Below are 18,418 nucleotides of genomic sequence, written 5' to 3'. Positions count from 1 at the left end.
ACCAGCCTCATTAACATTAGAACCACCAACAATCACACTAACACCTGCACCAATACCAACACCCGCACCAATATTACCGGAGCACTGGTGCCAAAGCCAATACTTTCATCACTAATACCACAAATAGCATCACCGCTCCCAATACCACTAATAGCATCAAAATCATACCTCCACCACCACCAACACCAGACCACATTTAGCACCACTACCAACACCATCTCCAGATCCACCACCGCCAGTACCAATGCCACACCACCAACACAGCTACCATCGCCACCAACACCAACAACGTCAGCAATAGCACCTGCACCAATACCATCATAAGTACCATCAGTACCATCAACACTCACACTAACACCAGCACCATTACCAACACCAGTACAAATATCAGAACCAATACTACCACCAATACCACCCAAGAACCGCTCCAACCATCGGTATTTCCATCACCATTTCCACTAATATCACCTTCACCAACAATGCCATCAAAACCTATACCACCAGTGCCACACCACCTCCACCATCGCTACCAATACCGCCTTCAATTTCACCATACATACCATTCCACCAACACCGCAATCGCCTGCATGCTTCCGTACATGAAACCTAGACTTATTGACTGTGCCAATGCGTGTTTTAGCATAACTCTGTATAATGAATTAGTGGAAATTATTTGTCCGTTAAGAAAAGCCGTCCCTAACTTTTGCTGAGCACAGACCCGTACAATATTATGTAAAGCACTCGCATGATAAAGACAGGCAACAGACTTTGCTGAGGCAGGAGTTTACTATTTACCTAGGTCATCACACAACACAGAACTCAGTGAGACAGGTGCTTTCTCAGGACAGGGGCAACCTTTCTTCCTTTCAATTAACCTCCCTGTTTAATTTATAACACGCTCTGCTTCAATATACAGTACAAAACCGGTGTTTGCTACAGCAAACAACTTGTGATGCTTCACATTCTCCCTGTGGAGCACTGAGATCTACATAATGTACTGCATATAGAACTGAACGCCCATCGGACACTGTGCACACAACATAAGCCAGCGCTGTACTGCACTGTACATATAATTTGTTCTATTCAGCTCTGTGCTAGGCACACAATTCTGTGCAGTCTATGTCCCACAGTTTAAAGCACACACTTTGCGCAGATCTGTAAAGCTAATGATATCTATAGAAAACACTAGTTTGGAATATTTGGTTATACATAGCTAGTAGATATTTGACTTGGGGTCTTTTGCGAAAGTGTCAGTCTGCACAAACTCAACCGGTTCTTTATTCACCTCTTTACAGGGAAAGCGTGTCTACTTTCCACAAGCTCTCTGACATATTCTCGGATGAAAACAACCACTTGACCAGCCGGGAGATCTTGCTCCAGGTAAGGCCTACAGCCATGGTTTCCTCCACCTTCTTTCAACCTAGTAAACCTCTGTGTCTACTAAAAGCATCTCCTTGCTCTCTGCTACAGGAAGAAGCATCTGCAGTGAACTCCAATGAGCATAATTTCAAGGAGGACTCAAAGCCAGGACAGAGGGCCAGTGCGCAAGACCGGAACACGGTGAGGATGCAGGCGCATTATGGGCTAGTTGCACATGCAGTGCAGTTAGTTTGTGGTAGACCTGTGCCAGAGGCAGATAGCAATACCTAAGACTGTGGCACAGTCCCGGAAGGAGCTTGCACTCTGCCTCTCGCCCACGGTGGGTGAGCTAACATGTGTTTGTGTATTGGGATGAAGGTATCATTGAAATAACTAAAGGGGTGTGATGGGAGAGCCCACTTGTCCATCACACACCTTGCTCTAAAACACAGCTCATGCAGTAGGTTCTGATAATTACTAATTAAAAGACCTCCCTCTCCACCCATGAGGGGCCATGCTCAGGGCATCCATCTTTGCAGTTTGTCAAGTACTCCAAGCCGGGACATCAATGCAGGATTCCAGGGATGCCCAGAACACCCAACACTGGTGGCCGACACCAGAGCCTGTAAACCTCCTCAGAGCAGACACTTTGGGGGCCACATTACAGTGCGCTTCTAGCCTCACATCTTGCTCTCCTCAAACCTGGCTGTCTGCTATGACTGGGAAATCCCTTAGTTCGAGGCATATGAGCTGCAGATTGTACACTTAGCATAGGTCGCCATCTGGTGTTGGGCCCGGATGTTTGCAGTTTGTTTTTCTTCTTGGACAGTCTTTGGAAGTCACGAGTTTGGTGACTCCTCCTTCGGTCCGTACTGCGCATGGGCTTCGGCTCCATCCTCAGATTGTTTTTTTCCGCCATCGGGTTCGGATGTGATACTTCGTGCTCCGGCTTCGAACTTCTACGGTTCCAGCCTCGACGGAAAATCCTCGATTCTTCGAGTTCCTTCATCATCTTCATCTCTCGAAGCGGCACTTTTCTCCATCCCGTACATCGACACCGGCCTTCGGGCCCTCCGCGACTCCGGTCCCGGCCGATGGAAAGGACTCCGTTCAAAAAGTGCCCAAAATGTGGGTCTAAATTTCCCCACACCGACCTCCATCAGGTGTGTAACCTTTGCCTCTCTCCGGAACACGAGGCTAGAGACTGCCCCGCCTGCAAGTCTTTTCGATCGAAGAAGACCATCCGAGATCGAAGAGCTCGACGCACCATGGCGCACTCATCCTCGGCAGCTCCACCGGACATCTTCGGAGACGACGCCGAAGCTTCGGGGCAAACACACACCGAGCAGGAGGAAGACGTCGTCAGCGCTTCCGAGGCCGACGACTCCGACGTGGAGGTCGTTACACCAGCGCAGCGGGCCGTGAGTACTATGCCCCCTCCCACCCCCGCGCCGAAAACCAAAGAGACTCAGGTTACTCCCTCGCCTGCCGGCCTGGGAAAAACCAAAACCAAAACTTCGATCACCCCACCTTCGGGCCCGGTGTCGAAGCACCCAAAGTCTCATGGCAGCTCGGGATCGAGCCAGCCGACACCCGGTGCCGAAAAACAGCATCCGGCACCGAAGACTGCAAAATCCAGCTCGACTCCGAAACCACCGGTACTGAAGCCTGGACACTCGGTGCCGACCAAACACAAACACAAATCTGTTGGCACCGACGCTCCGGCGCCGAAACATCATTCGACGCCGAAACACCCGGAGACCTCAAAAAAGCATGGCGCACACAGACCATCGAAACCCCCGGTTCCGAAATCACCGGTGCCGACAGACGACTCGACACCGTTGGCTCTGTTTACACCAGACCCTTTACAAAAGACTTTGTCCAAAGATCCAAAGACTGGGCTTTTGACTTTAACTACCAAGAAAAGACGCCTTGATGCTCCGGCTCCTCCTCCTCCACCCAAAAGGAAGGACTCTGCTACTTCTCCCCTCAGAGTGCCCTCCCCACCACAGCCTCCCCTACCCCCTCCACCTCCTCCACCGCCTCCACCTCACAGGTCTCCGCCACCTTTACCTCACTACGATCCGGCCCCATCCCCAGATCCGGATGATGGGGATCCGGACAATTACCCGGCGGACGCCCCAATGGATCCCACTCCACCAGGGACCCCAGATCCATGGGAGGATTACAATAACCCTGATATACCCAATGTACCTCAGGACGACCTATACCCATCAAGGCCGTCTCCTCCAGAGGACTCCTTAGGGTTTCATCATTTAGTGCAGAGAGCAGCACACTACCATGGGGTGGACATGCACAGTGAACCAGTAGAAGAAGACTTCCTACTGGATACATTTGATATACAAGACAAATCTACTTCCATTTTACCCATGCTTAAGGGTGTCACCAAGCACGCTACAGAGGTGTTCAAAGACCCTGTCAGAGCCAGAGTACTGAACCCTAGGATAGAGAAGAAGTACAAGGCGGCACCCACAGACCCTGCTTACATCAAGGGCCCTGCTCCCCTAGATTCCCTAGTTGTCTCCACAGCTAGAAAGCGGGCTAACTCCCAATCCTCAGGAGATGCCCCACCGCCAGACAAAGAATCTAAACTTCTGGACGCGTCTGGTAAACGCACCGCCTCCCAAGCTGCAAACATGTGGCGCATTGCAAACACACAAGCACTGCTTGCGCGATATGATAGAGCACACTATGACGAACTAGAGGCTCTTATGCAGCACCTTCCAGAAAAATACAAGCACAAGGCTCATGACCTCATACAGGAGGGTAAACTAATCACAAACACCTCCATTAAGTGTGCCCTCGATGCAGCCGACACTGCTTCTAGGGCCATAAATACCAGTGTCCTGCTTCGTCGCCACGCCTGGCTCAGGATCTCAGGGTTCAAACCTGAAGTCCAGGCATCCATACTCAATCACCCCTTTGACCAGGAAACACTCTTTGGGCCAAAGGTAGACGAAGCGCTCGAAAAGATGAAGAAAGACACAGACACAGCAAAGTCTATGGGGGCACTCCAAACACAAGCCTCCAAACGTTCCTTTCGACGCTCGTCCTTTCGTGGCACAGGCAGAGGCTCCTCCACCGATAACGCCTCTACCTCCTACAAGTCCCCTCCTCAAAATACCTTTTCAAAGGGCAATCAGAGAGGTGGTTACAGGGGTAACAACAACAAGGGCAGGGGCAAAACCAACAACACCCGTTCTGCCACCCCCCCCCCCGCACAATGACTCCCCTCCGCTCCCCCCAGACCATTCCACTCCGGTCGGGGGCAGACTACAAAACTTTATCCACGTATGGGAGTCCATAACATCGGACAAATGGGTGACCCAAATCATTCGGTCAGGGTACTGTCTAGAGCTAACATCTACCCCACCCAATATCCCACCAAGGCACCGTCCAATGTCTCAAGAACATTCCACACTGCTCAAACAAGAGGTACTTTCACTCCTGCAAAAACATGCTATAGAGCAGGTCCCCGTCAACCAACGAAATCTAGGGGTCTACTCTCTATATTTCTTAATACCAAAGAGAGACGAGACCCTCAGACCCATTCTGGACCTCCGGCCTCTAAATGCCTACATACACTCAGACCATTTTCACATGGTCACTCTACAACAAGTCCTCCCACTCCTCTGCCAGGGAGACTTTCTCACAACCTTGGATCTGAAAGACGCATACTTTCACATTCCAATACACCCCTCTCACAGGAAATACCTCAGGTTCGTGGTGGACGGGCAACATTACCAATTCACGGTTCTCCCCTTCGGGGTCACCACTGCACCACGAGTGTTTACCAAATGCCTAGCAGTAGTAGCAGCACACCTCAGACGTCAACACATTCACGTCTTCCCTTACTTAGACGACTGGCTCATAAAAGCCACGTCCTACCACCAATGTGTGCAACATACAAACAGCACCATCCAACTGCTCCACCAGCTAGGCTTCACGGTGAACTACCAAAAGTCCCACCTCATACCATCTCACACAAAGCAATATCTCGGGGCCACTATAGACACCTCCAAAGGTATTGCCTATCCAAACTCAGCCAGAATCACAAGCATTCAAGCCTTACGCAAAACATTCCTTCCCCAACACTCTCTTCCAGCAAGAGTGTTCATGAAGCTCATAGGAATGATGGCGTCTTGCATCTTCATAGTGCCCCATGCAAGACTCCACATGCGTCCACTCCAAGAGTGCCTAGCACAACAGTGGAACCAGGCCCAGGGTCAGCTGACGGATCTGGTGTTGGTGGACGGCCGCACACATCACTCTCTGCAGTGGTGGAACACCACAAACCTTTCCAAAGGACGGCCGTTCCTGGACCCGGTTCCTCAGGTGATTCTAACAGCGGACGCATCGCTCTCCGGCTGGGGAGCGCACCTCCTACACCTCACAATGCAAGGTCTATGGACGCCACAGCAAAAATCGCTCCACATCAACCATCTGGAGCTCTTGGCGATCTTTCTAGCCCTAAAATCTTTCCAAAAACAAATTTCAGGCAAAGCAGTCCTCATTCGCACAGACAACATGACTGCAATGTATTATATACAAAAACAGGGGGGGACACACTCTCCCCAGCTCTCCCGCTTAGCCCAGAGCATATGGAGATGGGCAATTCCCCAAAACATCTTTCTCCTGGCACAGCACGTTCCAGGAGTACAAAACACCATAGCAGATCTGCTCAGCAGACAAACGCAACAACTACACGAATGGGAACTGCATCCACAAGTTCTTCACCCATTCTTCAAACAGTGGGGGCATCCTCAAATAGACCTCTTCGCCACCCACGAAAACAAAAAATGCCCAAGCTTCGCCGCCAGATACCCACACCCATTGTCCAAGGGCAATGCGATATGGATGAACTGGTCAGGCAGATTTGCATACGCCTTTCCACCTCTCCCACTAATTCCATTAGTGGTCAGGAAGCTACAACAGCACTCCCTCACACTCATTCTGGTAGCTCCAACGTGGGCCAGGCAGCCGTGGTACACCACGCTACTACAACTATCAGTGGTACCACATCAAAAACTGCACCTTTCCCCATGCCTCCTAACCCAGAACCATGGAGAAATCAGGCACCCGGACCCAGCTCAGCTCAACCTGGCGATCTGGCTCCTGAAATCTTAGAATTCGGATACCTTAACCTTCCCCCTGATTGCATGAACATCATCATGGAAGCCAGACGTCCTACCACTAGAGCATGCTATGCCGCAAAGTGGAAAAGATTTGTAATTTACTGCCGTAACAATACAATCAACCCCCTAGATGCATCCATACAGCACATCATATGCTATCTGCTCCATCTTCACAGGTGTAACCTGGCATATTCATCCATACGCCTACACCTAGCAGCGATCGCTGCTTATCTACAAAACAGGCAGCATTTATCACTCTTCAGAGTGCCCGCTATTAAAGCCTTCATGGAAGGCCTTAAACGAGTAATTCCTCCCAGGGCACCACCTTCCCCTGTATGGAATCTAAATTTAGTTCTTACACGACTAATGGGTCCGCCCTTCGAACCAATGCACAAATGTGAGCTACAGTTTCTCACCTGGAAAACAGCTTTCCTTGTAGCTATCACTTCCCTTAGAAGGGTTGGTGAAATACAAGCGTTCACCATACAGGAACCCTACATACAAATGCATCACAGCAAGGTCATACTTCGCACAAATCCGAAGTTTCTGCCCAAAGTCATTTCCCCCTTCCACCTCAATCAATCAGTGGAATTACCTGTCTTCTTTTCGCAACCCCAATCTGTTGCAGAAAGGGCCTTACACACACTTGATGTAAAAAGGGCGTTACTATACTACATACAAAGAACGCAACCCTTCAGGAAGACTAAACAATTGTTCGTTTCCTTCTCTCCACCACATAAAGGCAACCCCATTTCAAAATCAGGGATAGCTAGGTGGATTGTAAAATGCATACAAATTTGCTATCAAAAGGCAAAGAGAACATTATCTGTTCCCCCTAAAGCCCACTCTACAAGAAAGTTAGGGGCTTCTATGGCTTTTCTAGGGAATATACCCTTAGATGACATCTGCAAGGCAGCCACATGGTCTACACCGCACACCTTCACAAAACACTACTGTGTAGATGTGCATTCCAAGCAGCAAGCTAGGGTGGGCCAGGCTGTACTAAAGACACTTTTTCAAACAGCTGCAACGGATACCGGTGGTCGCCGCTAAGGTTGGGTACTGCTATATAATCTATGCTAAGTGTACAATCTGCAGCTCATATGCCTCGAACGGAATATGCTACTTACCAGTATGCATCTGTTCTTGGCATGTAGAGCTGCAGAGTTGTACACGCCCACCCGCCTCCCCGGCTACCTGTATCCGTTCCAGTACATCTTATTTAGATACAACACATGGGTTTCTCACTGTTATTACTACGCTCCATCATTTCCCTGTTGGCGAAAAACAATCTGAGGATGGAGCCGAAGCCCATGCGCAGTACGGACCGAAGGAGGAGTCACCAAACTCGTGACTTCCAAAGACTGTCCAAGAAGAAAAACAAACTGCAAACATCCGGGCCCAACACCAGATGGCGACCTATGCTAAGTGTACAACTCTGCAGCTCTACATGCCAAGAACAGATGCATACTGGTAAGTAGCATATTCCTTACGGCCTGCGATGTATGTCTGGCAGCCCTCTGGCTGTGGTCTGACTGCTCTGCCCAGGTTGTTCCTCAATATGGGCTGACTGCCATGTCTGAGACTCTCTTCGGTGCAATTACCACCCATGTCTGAAAATCCACTGTCTAATTACTCTGAGCCCAAATCCACGTGGTGACCATCTTCACTGTGGCTATCAAATATTGACCACAGATCTTTCCATGTAGATGACCAAACATGCCAGGGAGCGCCCTCGTTGCCGACTGACAGCCAAAACTGAAGCACCCTTCACCATGGCCCTTAGCCATCCCAAGAACCCCCTACACTGTGAGCAGGCGCCATACCACATCAATACAGCCTTGTAGCCTCATCCTTGAGACTCTTTAGTCTAGTTAGGTTTGAGCTTACAGCAGCATTCATGTTGTCTGAGCAAAATCTCAAATCTATATTGTCTTCCAGAGGCCTCTTCAAGCCACTGTGCCATACCTTGGCACCTTCCTGACGGACCTCATCATGCTGGACACCGCGCTGCCAGATTTTCTCGAGGTAAGTTCAGACACCTAATTCTACATCACAACTACATATGGTGGTATGTACCTAGCGGCAATTCACTAAATGGCGCTTTGCTACACATATATCTTCACTCGCTAAGTGTGGCCGGCTATCTAAATCCGCTACTAGTGGGAAAGTTACATAAGCTCAGAAAAAGGAACTTACTACTGATTTTGAAATGCAACTTGGTGCAGTTATCTTAAGCCATCAGGAAGACCCCGCTGAAACCATGTTGACATCCCACTCAATTTCCATTGAGTAAAACCTGTTTATTTCAGTATTTACACAAGGGGTGGAGGCCTTTCTCATACATCTATGTGTGAAACTAAGACATATGTTGTAACTGCAAGGTCTGATAAAAGAGCAACATACGTTACTTAATTGGATAACTAAGTCTGAACTACTTAACAAATGTGTAAAACGTGCCACCGAGTGAACTGTGCAGGAAATCTATGCTTAAGGTACAAACCAGGCAAATGAAAGGACTATATGCACCTCTCTACACACCCCCTGCATGCCTGCTCATACAGTTCCTTAATGATCGCCAATAAACAACTTGACTGGATTCCAGTTTGTTTGTTTATGTATTTAGCAGCATGATATTTCGTACCTAGGTGGGACAGTAGTACACAGAATCTGAGCAGGTGTGTGATTAAAAGAAATAGTACAAACTATGAGTTCAACATGAAGGTGACAGAAAAGTATTATTCAAGAATACAAACACAGGGAATACCTGAACTTTAGATATTTTTTTGGGGTGTGTATGAGCAGGGAAACTTTAGATTGAACCTTTGTCTTCCAGTGTCTGGGGAGTTCTAGGGGGCAGATTTTAATTCCTGCATGGAGAAGGAAAGAATGGTTGTCGCAAACAGAGGTGGGCTGAAGTCTGAAAGTATAAACATTACTGAGGCTGGTTACTGGATTTTCCTAACTCTTGCTTTCTGCACCTTTCCTTTGAATGAGAAAGTTTGTGAATGTAATAAAATAGTAAGATGGCAGCAGCAACATCCAGAACGTGTCTGCTCATAAACTGGGTTTGAGTAATTGTGTTTGAAGAGTTGTTGTGAGGTACTCCTGGTGCATATTTCATCAACGACCACATGTCTCTTGATCGCCTATTGAGGAGTGAATGTTCTTGAAGCCCTGCACAGCTGTTCTCCAAGAGGCAGTTCTAATGAGGTTTGTTCAACCCAATGAAAACTTGATAGCTCTTCTGATCAACAAAGTTGGAAAGTGCCTCTTCAAATCCAGATGTGTGGGCTCAAGGTAGAAGCCATGTGGTAGCTAACAGGTTCAAGGAGGCCAATTTCAAGTGTTTGTAGGTTTCGTGTCATGGACGTTGTGTTAGGACAACACTGTTTTTTTGTTGTTACGTCGTCCATCTGCTTCGGGAACAGTCTTATCTGAACTTTAACCAAAGTTCAGTCCGTGAATTTGAAACTTTTTCAAAAATACTTTCTCTATCACGGGGCGCACAGAACCAACTGCACGCGGTCTTCAACTATTTACATTAAGTTATGACTGCAGGGTCAGGACATCAGTAAACACCCTGCACGGAATCCTTCTGCCTGGACACTACAGTGGCCAGCCTCTGGCGAAGCGTATTCCTCAATTGGTGCAGGGTGCGGGCGCAGGCCAAATGCTACTCCCAGTCAAAATGCCTCTGAACATTGTGCGCACTGCCATACGTTGTGCCCTCTGCATGTACAGCAGAACCTCTGACCACACTGATTTGTTATGCCTCTGAACCCACTACCTCATTCATGCACAGTGGTCACTAACCACAGGAAATGCCTTCAGTCCTCACCCTCCACCCAGGCCTCGTGCATCCAAACCCAATGGGCCTAGCTTTTCAATATGTACGGTTTGCACTAGGTAGAAGGCTTAGCCCTACGTCATGCTTTATGTCCAAACCACCCTGAATCTACTGTATATGGCCCATGGCTTCGCTCAGCAACACCTAGATGCAAGACATGGCCTGTTCCCAAGCTTTGCAGCCAGTTTTTATTTCCCAAAGCTGCAGCTCTTTGGCCATACACCGTAACCACTATGTGCAGGGTGTGGGTTATGCCATGCTCGGCGCAAAGTATTTTCCCTCTGAACCCCCTGCATTCACCTCTATGCAACAGTAATGGGGCACAGGGCTTCCGGTCATATTGTGTGTAAAATCAATGTTCACTCGAACCCACTGCTCTCTGCAATTGTCCATGCCAGAAGCCACAAGGTCCCGAGCTTGGCTTCTGGCATTGCCTTGCGACAGTCCTTCTGTCCCCGAACCACTGCACATAGCCTTCAGCTGTGCACAACTCCAATTTGTGTGACCATGTCCTGACCCACACCTTGTACCCCTAAACTCACTGTGCATGGGGTTTGACCATATGCAGTGTCACTGGGTGCGCAGCATGGCCACTGGCCATGCTCAGCTATAGGTCCTTGAGTCATTGCCTTGTACCCTGTCTTTCTTCATGCAGAGTGAGCCTAGGTGTTGGATATGGTCTTTGGCCTTGGCATACACTGTCACCTCACTTCACTTAACCTACTGCATGTGTGGCCACCAGCCACACACTCTACCGATTCATCATTTTCCCAACCCTACTGCGTACAACTTAAGTCTGCATGTAGCTAGCACTAGGCCCACATAGTGGACACCAGACATGCCTTCTGCAGAGTCCCTGCACCCATAACCCACAGCAGATCGATCGTATTTTGGCCATACTCCGTGGTCACTCAACGCAGGGTGTAGTTTCTAGCAATGCGATAACCTAGTTCTTTTGCCTCTTAAACCAATGGGTGCAAGGACCTTTTTTTAATCAACCTTATCTTGTTTTCCCTTTTTTTTAGGTCTCGCTGAGCCCAGCGCATGCGCTGGCTCGGAGAGACATTTTGTAAGGGACTTTTCAAAGTGCTACCGCAGGCATAGAGCTACAGTGCACGAGGCGTGCACGCGCGCAAAGCAGCCATATGGCTTTATGTCGCTCTCCCTCATAGCCTCCTCTCCGCCCCCTTCCCTGCTGCTATTTCACCAGAACTCCCGCTTCTCCCCCCTCCCCTCCCCCCCTGACAGATCGCGTCTCACGGCCGCTCGCGCGGCCAATGCTTGTTACACATATCAGTGGTTTCTACACAACACACCTACTGGTATTGAACGCCAAATATAAATTGAAATGTTATGTTAACTTAATTAGTACGATACAGCGAGAATAAACCTGCGCTCTCAGACACGGAACCAGAGGTATTTCAGATTGTCAAAGCCTGGGTTGACGTCATGTCCGCTGGAGTATTGCCATATTCCCTCCTGCTTGCCTTCATGGACCCTCGTGTACATCTCTCTCTTCTGCCTCTAGCCTGAAAAAAGTGTAACATTCCTCTAGCTGCCCCGTCCTTGCCTAAAACTGTAATAAATTAAGAGCAATGTCCAGCAAAGAGAGCTACCTGGCTAGCCTGCGTTACTTGACGGACCACAAGCAGCCGTATGCGCCTAGTACCACGGGTAATGCCAAACGTAAAATACGCAAGGCAGCTGCTTGCTACGTCGCTCGGGGGAACATACTCTACTATCAGCGACGACTACGCGGACTTCAGTGCTTCTGCGAGTTGGAGGTGGTGCTGCCGCGTGAACGTCGATTGAGCCTGATCTGTGAAGCCCACCAACCTGTATCAGAAGCCCGACATCGAACTCGCCTGCGAACCTGGCAGCAACTTTCCCAGCGATATTCGTGGAGAGGTACGTACCCGACGGTAGGAAGAAGGCGCTCTCATCACAGTTCATCTCTACTATAGTGTTAAAGACTCGCACTCCCGCGGGTTTCTGATACTGTTTTTGTTATAGCAATTCCCGAGATGGCACTACTTGCCGCAATAGAGAATACTACGAATGCACCCCTACCCTAAAAGTATAACTGAATCAGGTCCTGTAGATTTGTTTTTAAAAGTCTTGACTGCTGGGCACCACGAGGCTCAGCTGGGTTCAGAAAGACCAACTCCTCCGCCTCCCGTAACCTCCTATGATGGGTATAGAGCTGGGAAGGAGTCTGCTTTCCAATTGCGAATTTGATACTGGGACACCAGTCAGCTTCCTTGATTCATAGGAGGAGGACGACCATGAAGCTGACTGCTTCCAGAGTGCCCCATTAACAGCACCAGCCAGCTTCTCTAAACTGGGTATGAGTGGGAAGGGTGGGCATTTTGCTAACAGGTCACTCTAAGTCCTTTCTCAATTTTCAGAAGTAAGGTTAGCAGGATATGCACTTATTTATCCAGTCTTAGGGCAAGTCCGGGAGAGGGTTCAAGAGCTCAAGGTGTGGGTGAGTACATTCCATCCAGTCCTTAGGCAGTAGTGGGTCTCCCTGCTGTGCTACTGCAGTGGGTCTTTCCTATGCTGCAGGTTATGTTCTCTTAAACTCCCTTCAGTGTTTACGAAAATTGGGAGGGTATTTGTTTAAAAAGTCATGCTATATCCTGTTCTTCATTTTTGAATGGTGTTTCATGTTTTGTTTTGATCTTAGTTTTACCTGCAGGACACAGGTGAAAATGAGAAGGTTTATTTTTCAAAGATCTAAACATTTTTGATCTCTTAATAAAGTAACATACACTATTGAAGTTCCAAGAAACCCTTAAATGGAGTTGCCAAATGATTGATCAATCTTATTATTGTATTTGCAGAACGGAATGATTAACTTCGAAAAGCGTCGGAAGGTGAGCCCAAAAATGTTGTTTCGTCGCTGTGGAAGTGTCTGTAGTCTTCTTAGGTCTGCACATGTTCTCATAGTTCACAGTAAAAAACTGAAAAAAGACATTACGACACAAAGTAGTTGTATCTTAAAAAATAAAAAAGTTGCATAAAAAAAAGGTTGTAAAACTTGAGAATACATGCAGCATGTACATGGGTAAGAGTTGCGCATGGGAAAGAGTAAGAGATTGTGTAATGAATGCTGTAAGGTGAGGACTAGGTTTAGGATTGGGGTGAGTGTGAAGAGTAGGAAAAGCATTAGTGTCAGAATAAAGGTTTGGGTAAGTGATGGTATTAGAGCTAAGTTATTATTTAGCGAATGGGCTAGGGTTAAAGTCAGAGATAGTGTTAGTGATAATGTAAGGGTTTTAGTTAAGGCCATAGCTATTAGGGATAAGAGTTAGGATAGCAGTTGTGGCACGGGTGAATGGAATGGCATTAGGGTTAAGGTTGGAGTAATTGCTAATAATGATTCAAGGGCCCAAGCAGTAAATGTTGAGGTTTTGACCACATGTATGCACTTTGTATAGAAATACATGTTATTCACAACTTTTTTGTTTCTACATTTCTGGTTTCTATATATTCCTCCTCACCAGTACTTAATTTGCAGAACAATAAGTGCTGGGGCCATCGTCAGGAGGTCACCGCAGTTTGCACCACATATTTCCACTGTACTTACTCAACTACTAACCATCACAATGTTACAAGTGTGACAATTCAGAATGTTCGAGGCCGCCAAAGCTTTAAGAATGGCTTGGGTGGCAGGTATTAGTTGTTTTGAATGCATATTGAATTAACAAACAACTGTTTTTCTGCTCATCTTTAAATTACACAAACAGTGCCACCATGTGTCAGCTGTAATAAATGCAGGTTTCGGCAATTAAGTGCTGGTACAGAGCACCGGAAACCACTGGCTCAAATTAAGCAGTCCTCCTCACCATTCTTCACAGTAAGAAATTATTCTATGCACAGTATTTCACTTTAGTGCAGACAGGCTTTTTGTGAAGGTCTCCACGGGTTATAAACCACCTTAACTCTCCTCCTGATCATCACTCAAACACAATCCCTCTCCCACCATTGGGAATCTTTCTTTTTTTAGGCACATCTAAATTGACAGCCCCACTTCTACAATCTTCTAAACAGAAGAACTCATTATCTTCCATAAAATGTTTAGAAACTTTCCATTTTAAAACAACATCCTCTTCACAGTGGTGTGCACCCAGTAATTATCTTAATAACCTTCTGTTTAGTGTTTTAACCAACAGTGGCAGAACCACTACTGTATATACATATGAATAGTTATCCCCCCTCCAAACAAGGTCTGTTACAGCTATCATTCAGTTTTGGCCTTGACCGGGTATCTCACCCCCAATGAGCGATTGCAATTTCCAGTTGTCCCCTAATATGTCTTGAAAATGTCATGGATACTCTCCCTCCTCATTACATCCCCCCCTCAAAGCGGTCTATTATGTTGTTGGCCAGAAATTTTGGTAATCATTTCTGCTCATTCAGCCAAATCTCCTGTCACTTTGCAATCTCGTCACAACTTTATAATGTGCAGTTCTTCAGCCAAAGGTCAATCTTGTACATCCTTTTTCCACCTACTGGCTATGGAGGTCTTGGAGATGCTCAATGAATCGCTATTTGCTTTTTTGCTAATATCGCCCCAAAGCCATCATTCATGTATTAATTTTATGCTCTTAAGTCTAGGAAATATATCCAACAGGCACTGTTTTACTGCAGTAGACAACCCCACTCCAATGATGTGTGATAAACTAGCAATAAACTGCCTCCTGAAAGCCTCAACATTTGAGGTGGTCCAAGTCTTATGTAGAAAGTCTGGCCCATTTGAGCACAACTCGTGCATGCTTATGATCTGTCTGGATATATCCTCGCTAGCCGCTGAGGGGTTAAGTACGTTTTGTGTAGGAAGTGGAATTGTATCAGTTTGAAGCGGTGGTTAGGAGAAACACCCTCCACCTGTTTAATGGCCCTTCCCTATTCCCCTTCAGTGATTCTGGGCATTCCTCTACCCATTTACCGTAGGTCTTCTCTGTAGTCGCCTCTCTGTCCAATATTAGAGCAGCGTAGAGTTGTGTTTTAAGTCTCCACCAGCCTCCCAATCCCAGGACTTGTTGCATAATATTATGTTCTGGTTGGGCTTCTGGGGACGTTTTACAAATGCCTCTTACAATGTACCCTATCGTGGCATATTGTAAATTTGTCCTGGCCCCACTTTGAACATCTCCTGTGCCTGTGTGAAAGATACATATCTGTAATTAAGGAAATAACCCCCTACCTCCTGCCACCCACCTTCCTGCCACCTCCGGAGGGACATTTTCTACATCATATTTTGAAACAGGCGCAGGGCCCACAACGGGATGCCCGTCACATACGGGGATCTCTTAAGGACACCTACAACAACCCTATAACACATCCACTGGATCAGATAAGGTAGATCTTCTGGTGCTCCCTTTCCCAACATGAAGAGTTCTGGCAGAGTGTGGGTGCCACATGTTTCCACAAGTAGAGATTTTTCCACCCAATGTAGGCCGTCTGCAAACCAATGAGTTGCATGTTGCAGCTGGGCTGTTGCATAATTTAAAAATACGTCTGTCAACCCCAGGCCTCTCTCTGTCCACTGATGTTTAAGTGCGGCCAGCTTCATCCTACTTTTTTTTACCATATTACAAAGAAGACCATCCAAGTTCCGGAGTGTGGTACAAGGTATAAGGCACATTGTGTTTTGTAAAATGTATAAGCAATGTATAAGCATTGCGGCAGCAACACAATTTTGGCTAATGCTAATCTCCCCATGATAGAGAGGTGCAGGGTTCTCCAGAATGCCACCAAGTTCTATAAGCATGCCATTACTCTCCCCACATTACAGGTAAATTGGTGTCCCGGGTCCCTTGAGACTCATATTCCTAGATATTGAACTGTCCCCCTCCCCCCCCCCCCCCCCCCCCCCCCCAGACACCCACCCCTAGCACCTAGTCCAGGCCCATATCCAGAGGTAAATCATATCATCCAATCACCCAGCCACACTCAGATTCCTGAAAAGAAAAAGCTTGGACTTACTATGGTTTGTTTTCAATCCAAGAGACCTACAAACCCCTTCAGCTCCAATAACAAAAGCGGGACCGACCAAGCCTGATCTAACAGGTAAACTAACGCGTCACCGGCTTATAAAGACATGGTGTGTAGCCTATATCCCACCGTGATGCCACAATGTCGCAGATACTCTCACAGTCTACAGGCGAGTGGTTCTATTGCCAGTACAAGGAGCATATGGAACATCAGGCACCCCTGTCTAGTTCTTCACTGCAATCTCCATGAGTCAGATATCACCCTTTTCGTTCAGACCAGGGTCGTCGGGTTCACATGTAGTATTTTTACCCATTCTATGAAATTAGGGCCTAATCCCATAGTTTCTAAAATCACCCATATATTACTTCAGCTCATAGTATCAAAAGCCAGTTCTAGGTTCAGTGTTGCCAATGCACACTGTTGTTCCAACCCTCCCCCCTCCCCAAAATGGCATGCATAATATGTGTTAATCTTTTTATATTAAACGTCATGCTCCTACCAAGAATAAATCCAGTCTGGTCATCATTCACCAGGGATCCCACAATCAAGAGTAGTCTATTGGCTAATGTTTTAATTAGCACCTTAGCATCTGTGTTGAAACAACAAGAAGGACCTGTAGCCTGACATCTGAGTATGGTCCTTTCCCTCTTTGAGCACCACAGCTATCACTGCTTGCCTCTGATTGGGGGTAGGTAGCCTACTTGCTTTGCTTCCTCAAAGACACCCAGCAAATTATGCAAAGGGAGACCTGAAAACTCTTGATAAAAAAGTCAGCAGGAATACCACCTGATTCCATGGATCAGTCCTTTACTATCCCTTCTGACGCCTTGTTCAGTTAATGAGTGGTTATTGGTACGTCCAAGCTTTCTTTCTGCCGTTCTGTAATTTGCAGAAGTCCCGCCCCACACATATAACTTTGTATTTTCTCGTAACTGCCTGCTTCCAGTCTCATATGTCCCCCTCCTATAAACTCCCTACAAAGGTCATTGATGAGATCCTGTGACTACTTTACCATTGTCTTGTTGCAGTGCTAATATATGTGGGATCTTTGAGCTTTAACAGCTAGGCAAGGAGTCTGCTGGACTTGTCACCCTCTCTGAAAAAATTGCGGTGAAGTTGTGTGTATGTATATCTGTCTAATTGCTTCCAAGAATCCTCTATTTGTTGCTTGGCGTATAGTATTTTATTGGGAAACCTGCGGGTCAGTGCAGCCTGTTTTTCCAAATCTGCCAGTGTTACTTCTGTATCCACAAGCGTGTCTTTCAATAGGCCGCTTACCCTAAAATGCACTCCTCACATAAAGCTACTTTATATGCCTCCTATTCCATAGCCCTGCTGTTTGAAGAGCCATGATTATCCTGAAAAAATACTTTAGTAAAGTCTTGCATATTCTCCAGGAAGATCTGATCCATCAGGACTTCTGATCTTAAACTTTATAATGGTATTTTAGGGCTGAATAAGAGAATGGTAAGCATGAAGAGCAGTGAGGAATAATCAGAGAAATACCTGTTCGAAATACCTGTTCGAAATACCTGTTCGAGTAATTCACACGTTCGAGGCATGTGAGCTGACGATCACATGCTTTGCATAGCCTCCCATCTAGTGTTGGGGCAAGATGTTTGCACTTTGTTTTTCTTTGAAGAAGTATTTCCCAGTTATGAGGTAGGTGGCTCCTCCTTTCGGTTATATTGCACATGGGCATCGACTCGATTGTTAAATTTTCTTTTCCGCCATCAGGTTCTGATGTGAATTGCGGTGCTCCGGTTCAACACCGTTTCTCAGGTTCCCCTTGACACGCAATCCACTACCGTCGACGGTATTGGTTCTTGATCGCGTTTTCCATTCTCAGCGTATTGTTTCGTCTCAAAGTCTTCGATCGGAAAACTCGTGGAGGGCCCACATCCGGTTTGCTAGCAGTCGATGGAACGGACTCCATCAGATTCTGTCCCGGGTGTCTCGCTAAGTTTCCGCACACCGGCTTGCACGAAGTGTGCAATTTTGTCTATCCTCGGAACACGACGAACAGGACTGCGATGCGCGCCGATCATTT

The 18,418-nt window shown here is 47.1% G+C and overlaps 1 protein-coding gene across 6 annotated transcripts in view; it reads left to right on the top strand.

The window, feature by feature from the left end:
* RGL3 (ral guanine nucleotide dissociation stimulator like 3) overlaps positions 1 to 18,418 on the top strand; it is a 378,735-nt gene that overhangs the window by 288,659 nt on the left and 71,658 nt on the right. For all 6 annotated transcript variants that reach the window (XM_085600548.1, XM_085600547.1, XM_085600546.1 and 3 more), the window contains 4 exons: positions 1,296 to 1,380; positions 1,471 to 1,560; positions 8,457 to 8,543; positions 13,212 to 13,244. In XM_085600548.1, the coding sequence (XP_085456674.1) occupies positions 1,296 to 1,380; positions 1,471 to 1,560; positions 8,457 to 8,543; positions 13,212 to 13,244 (295 nt within the window). The remainder of the gene's footprint in view (positions 1 to 1,295; positions 1,381 to 1,470; positions 1,561 to 8,456; positions 8,544 to 13,211; positions 13,245 to 18,418) is intronic.

The sequence above is a fragment of the Triturus cristatus genome, chromosome 4_2, assembly GCF_964204655.1.
Source record: "Triturus cristatus chromosome 4_2, aTriCri1.1, whole genome shotgun sequence".
NCBI classification, from domain to species: domain Eukaryota; kingdom Metazoa; phylum Chordata; class Amphibia; order Caudata; family Salamandridae; genus Triturus; species Triturus cristatus.
This window is presented reverse-complemented; position numbering and strand designations above follow the sequence as displayed.